This window comes from Buceros rhinoceros, unplaced genomic scaffold (assembly GCF_000710305.1).
Source record: "Buceros rhinoceros silvestris isolate BGI_N320 unplaced genomic scaffold, ASM71030v1 scaffold15536, whole genome shotgun sequence".
Taxonomy (NCBI): domain Eukaryota; kingdom Metazoa; phylum Chordata; class Aves; order Bucerotiformes; family Bucerotidae; genus Buceros; species Buceros rhinoceros.
Genome location: NW_010415908.1, coordinates 2200 through 7806, shown reverse-complemented (window position 1 = coordinate 7806; position 5607 = coordinate 2200). Strand labels below are relative to the sequence as shown.

Here is a 5607-nt window from a genome sequence, read left to right as displayed (position 1 = left end):
AGGGAAAGAAGCAGAAAGGGACCTCACGACACAGCCAAGTCCTTCTGCCCCCTACACTTCATCTTAAAGATGTTAGTCTAGCCTGTCCTTAAAAGTTGTTTGGTGCTGGGGATTGCAGACATTCCCTGGGCTTTCAGTGCTGTCTCTCCACCTCCAATTTTGTCCACACTTTGTGTTAGGCTTTAGAAAGGTCTTGCCTACAGCTCCTACGAACTGCTTTTTGAAATAAAACATCCCCATTACCAGTCCCATCACAGTCATCAAGCAGCCAGAGCAAGGAGGAGGGGTCCAGAAGGGTCTACAGATCATCTGCAGCACAGGTTACAAAGCACTTCCTGATGCCCAAATAACAATTTAATGTCTCTTAGTTAAAGCTCGAGAGTTGCCTGGGTAGCACAGGAATAATGTAGGAATCATGTTCCCTGTATTCTGGGTCCTTGCAGGAGCAGGGATTTTGTGAGATGGTGTTTCCAAATGATCCTGAAGGCAGCCATGCCCTACATGTGCTACAGAGGTGGGCAAAAAGTACTTGGTGTTTTCTGCCAGTGTGCCCTGGGGAAGGAGGGATTCAGCCTGCCTGGTAGGTTAATCCTAAGCACACTGGAAAGATGCATGTCTGGCACACTTGAGAGGCAGCGTGGCAAGGAAGCCTGCTCTGAAACAACTGACTTGCTCCAGGGGAGGGAGGGCCTCTATGTACAGAGCACCCCCCTAGCCCTTTTCACCACTGCTAGAGACAGGCAGGAAACAGCGAAGGGGAGGGAGAAGAATTGCACCTGGTGGTTTCCTGGAATTCTATTTAAAGAGGCACCAAGTATATCTTCTTCCCTCCGGTACGCTTCCGCTTTGCTTTTTTCTTCTCAATGTTCTTCTGAATCTCCTTCCTGCTCTTTCAGAGGTATGTCGTAACTCCTTGATGGCACCCCACTGCTGCATCCCTGCAGGGACCTCTGTCTCTTGTCTGTCTGTCTTTGCTACTCCTGCTCTGGGCTGCCCAAGGGGAGGTTTTTATGTCTGGTCTCTCCAGACCATGCCCTGTTCTGCGGCATCACCTGTGGACCTGCCCCTCAGCTCCTCGTGCCCCTCAGTTGGGACCCCCAGGGCCCACCAGTGCCTTTGCTCCTGCCCTCCTTCTTCGGCCCCACTTCTGACCTGCAGCAGCATGCTGGGTGTTTGCTGTGGTGTCACCACTGCATGCTGAAGGTCTGCATTAGAGATCAAAGAGCATTAATTAGGATTGTGCTGAGTGTATCTGAGCTCACCGGGCTCAGTATGAGCTGGGGGTTGACACTGTCAGGTTGTAATTTTCCACACTCTGGAAACTTCTTTCTTCTGCTTCCAGAGTATCCTCCTGCTGTATGGGACCTACTTGGCTGGTCTGACCGACAATGTCAGCTCCCCGCCAGTCAACCAGTCCTTGACACTCGTCGTCGGGGTCAACCTCGTTTTCCTGGCTGCTGGTACTGTCTGCTTAGTTCACCGTTTCTTCCACGCTTGGCACAACTTGGTGTTTGGTTTTACTTCTGGAGGCATCTTCGTCTGTACAACCACAATCAACTGCTTCATCTTTGTTCCACAGGTATGCTGTCACCTCTGTTCCCCAACTTGGCTGGGGACCGACTCATTTTCAGAGTTTCAACAACAGCAGCCATAAGCATTTATTTTCCTGCTTCTTTCCCCAAATACTTGGGCTCACCTGCCCAGCTCCAAGCCCCCTGTCGTTCTGCTTCCCCAAGCAAATCTCCCGAGTCTCCAGAGAGTGCAGACACTTGGCAGAGCTGCTGCTCAGAAACCTTCCTGCAAGAACATGCCATGGGTGGCAGCGACACAGAGGGCTCATGTGGAGGCAAGGCAGCTGCTGCCCTCCTCCTTCTCCTCCATGTGGGTGGTGGGATCGGTCCTTCATGCAGTTGTCCTCTCCTCATACCTCACGCACTCACTCCCACCAAGGGTTTCTGCCCGTGGCAGGGATGGAGCCAGGCTCTGACTATCCAAATGGCCTCACTAGGCTCAGAGGCTTTGAGGTTTCTGGTGGTCCCCAGGGGAGTATGTTCTCCTCTGCACTCTTGAAGAAGGAAGTTGGGCTTTGCTGCAAGTGAGGAGGAGGATGTGGAGATCTTTGAAGGAAGCCTTTTGTAGCAAGGCTCGGCTCTTCTGTTTCCCGTGTCCTCCAGGAGCAGCCTGATGTGCTCGGTCACAATGTTAGAGAGTAAAAATGCTCCCATTGTTACAAGGAGAGGAAGCAGTTGTTTACTCAGTTTAATGTTTGGAGGGATGTTTGGGCTCAAGGAAATGAGGTGAGAAAGGGAGGAAGAGGTAAAGCTGAAGAAAGAGCACATCTGTGCAAGAGAGGGCTCACGGGATCTCACCAATGTGTATAAATACTGACGGGGGTGGAGTTGGGAAGGGGAAGCCAAGCTCTTCTCAGTGGTGTCCACTGACAGGAGAGGGGACAATGGGCACAAACTGAAACACAGGAAATTCTATTTAAATGTCAGAAAAAGTGGGTTTTTTTCTGTGAAACTTGTAAAGCGCTGGAGCAGGTTGCTCAGAGAGATTGTGGAGTCTCCATCCTTGGAGATATTCAAGACCTAGCTGGACACAATCCCGGGCAGCCTGCTCCAGCAGACCTTGCTTGAGCAGGTTGGTTGGAATAGATGGTTTCCAGAGGTCTCTTCGTATCTCAGAGGATAAAATGTAACTGCGGAGTTCCAACCCACTAGATGAGCAGCCCTTGGGAGCAGGATCCAAACCTCCTCTGACAAGCACCAAACCTGCTGGTGATGCTCTGTCAAGCATGAGGTCTCTCGGAGAGGGCAGATTTGCTGATGAGCTGTACTTGTGCTGTGCCTGTACCATTTTTCTGCTGTAGACTGGGGGCCTTGAACATTTTATTTAACTTGGATCTTTTAACTCAACTTCGTTTTCCAAATGGGCTTGCTCTTCTGTTGCTCATCTGAGATCGATAAGCAGCAGGAGCTGGGCTGCACAAGGCTTCCACGCAGACGCTAGATGAAAATGGATACTAAGCGTTGCTGGTTTTCAGCCTGTCACCAGTGATTCAGGGATAAGGAGGCGTGCATGACACTGCCTTTGTCTGTCAGGGAGTGGGGAGAAGAGGGAGGGGGCTTTTACAGCATGCTTAGAGGTGGCAGCGCAGGGAGGCACAGACCCTTTCTGTGTCAAAAGCCAGAGCCAGGGACAGGGTAGGGCTCAGATGGCTGGGAGGCTCCAAGCGACACTGCAGCCCCTTGCCCAACCATCTCTCTAGCCACCCATCTCCGCTCCTCTGTCACACCCTGCCTTTGTCTCCCGCTCTCTGTCCCTTTGTCTCCTCGCTTGAGCTGTGCCTGCCTCCCATTGCGTCGGCAGGGGCTGCGCGTGTTGCGCCAGTAACGCCCTCTTCTACTCCCCAGCTCAAGCAATGGAAAGCCTTTGAAGAAGAAAGCCAAACCCTGAGCCACATGGCGAAATATTTCACCAGCCCAAGCAGGAGCTGCCGCTCCGTGTACAGCGAGGAGCAGCTCTACCAGCTGATAGGGGAGAAAAACTCCATGAAGCAGCTGCTCACCGAGGTACGGGGCTCTGCCAGCCCCCCTCGGCCACACTGGTTTCTCCCCTTCCCTTTTGTGGGCTGAAGGCTTTGCAGGGTGGGAAGCCCTTCCTTACGCCCCATTGCACACTGGAGCTCCACCTCCAGCCTCTTTCCTCCTGAGGGGGAGAGTTGCTTTGTTTTGTTGCATCACTCTGCAACCCAAAGCACCAAAATTTAGGCATGATCTGGAGGGTTTTAATTACACATTAGGGAGAAGAGCAGGACAGCCTGGTTCCTACAGCCCAGCCAAACATGATTAATTTAGAGGGGAGATGCTCCCTCTCAGGAGAGCCCCCAGCTTCCTGCTCCCCTTCCTTTACTGCATGGGCAGGAGCACCCCAGCTCAGAGAGCTGCCTGCCCCAGTGCTCTTCTTGCCGCACCCAGAGCATGTGGGGGGCACTGGGGGACTCTGGGGGGAGATGAGGTTGCACATGCTGCTGGTGTGGCTCTCGCAGGCCTGCTGCTGCACTGTCTCAGAGCAGCTCTCCATGCAGAGAGGGGCGATTTGTTTTGTGGCTTCAAATTGGTGGCGTTTTCATACCCTCCGCCTACCCTGCGCTTGACAGGCATATTTGTTTGATGCAGAAAAACGCCGTGATCGAAAGTCTGCAGGAGCAAGTGAGCAGTGCCAAAGAGAAGCTGATGAGGCTGATGTCTGCAGAGAGCATCTGTGACCCCCACGTGCTGCCAGCAGCTCCCTGCACCCGGAGCTCGGGACAGCACAGGGATGTGGCGGGTGACTGCTGCCCTCCAGATCTGGAGCGGGATGGGTGGCAGCCTCCCTGCTTGCTGGGTACACCGCCACTTTGCAGCGATGATCAGGACCTCCAGAAACATGGGAGCCACGAGCCTGTTTGCTCTCAGGTGTTGCTTTTTGATGTGGGGAACAGCACTGGATGTGGCCTGAAAGACGTCCAGGAGTTTGGGACACCTGCAGGGCAAGGCCAGCCTCTGGAGCAACTGCCGGGCCAGAACATCTCAGTTGGTGTGGCCTGGGAATCGTCCCCCAAAGTCAGCTATGTAAGCAGTGAGAAGCTGCGGGAAGTCTTGCAAGAGCTGAGCCTTGATGTTAAGACCTACGGCCCTACCTTACCTGGGGGAGCCCCATGTGGCAGCCAAGGACTCGTGAGTGAGCAGAGAGGAAGGTGGGGGCCCCAGGAGGGCTACCCAGGCATCCGCATGCCCCTCAGCTCCTTTCTGGTGAGGCAGCGGCGGAGGATCCCGCTGCCCACCACCTCCCCCCACTTCCCTGGACATGTGTACCCTCCTACCAACTGTGGGGTGAAGGAGGCAGGGGGCCGGGGCCGTGGGGAGTCAGCACGCATCTCTCTGGGGAGGGAAGGGGAGATGGCTGGTGGAGGGCTCCTTCATTCACCAGCACCATCTCCTCCAGTCATGCCTGGGGAGGTCTGCCTCCAGCCAGAGGGATGGCCAGGATGGCTGGAGTCCCAGGATGCTTTGCCATGCATCCCGCAGGAGCAGCAGCAGTGGCAGAGTGCCCTGAGGGGTCCTGCAGAACCCTCCTTGCGCTCACTGTACTATTACCCGGACTCTGACTCCAGCAGCAGCAGCTCTGAGGAGATGTTTCATGGCTGCCACCGGCCCTTCTGTGAGGTCTGCTTCCAGAGCCCGCATGGCTCCCTGGGCAGCAGTAGCACGGACACAGACACAGAGCCCAGCAGCTGTGTGGGCCACCGGACAGAGCACCATGGTGGGCCCCAGCCCGTGGTGAATTTCAAAGAAGATCTGAAACCTACTTTTGTGTGACTGGGAGCATCCCTGCTCCAAAGACAAGTGCCCTACCACCCCCAAAACGCTGTGTGTTTTCAGCGATGCTGAAGTCACGCGTCCCTTTGAGGGATGCATCTTGTTCTGGCATCTGGGGTCAGTAATAAACCTTGCCCTGCTCCAGCCTGGTCGGTGGTGACTGCAGACCATATTTGGCTGAGAGGTGGTTGGCAGCACTCAGGGAGGTGGCAGTGGTTTTGTCCCAGCTACTCTGGGCAGCTGC

The 5607-nt window shown here is 54.6% G+C and overlaps 1 protein-coding gene across 1 annotated transcript in view; it reads left to right on the top strand.

Moving 5' to 3' along the window:
• GPR156 (G protein-coupled receptor 156) overlaps positions 1-5363 on the top strand; it is a 14696-nt gene extending 9333 nt beyond the window's left edge. Inside the window, exons 7-9 of the mRNA XM_010137593.1 lie at positions 1343-1579; positions 3417-3575; positions 4182-5363. Of these exons, the coding sequence (XP_010135895.1) occupies positions 1343-1579; positions 3417-3575; positions 4182-5363 (1578 nt within the window). The remainder of the gene's footprint in view (positions 1-1342; positions 1580-3416; positions 3576-4181) is intronic.
• The last annotated feature ends 244 nt before the right edge of the window (positions 5364-5607 follow it).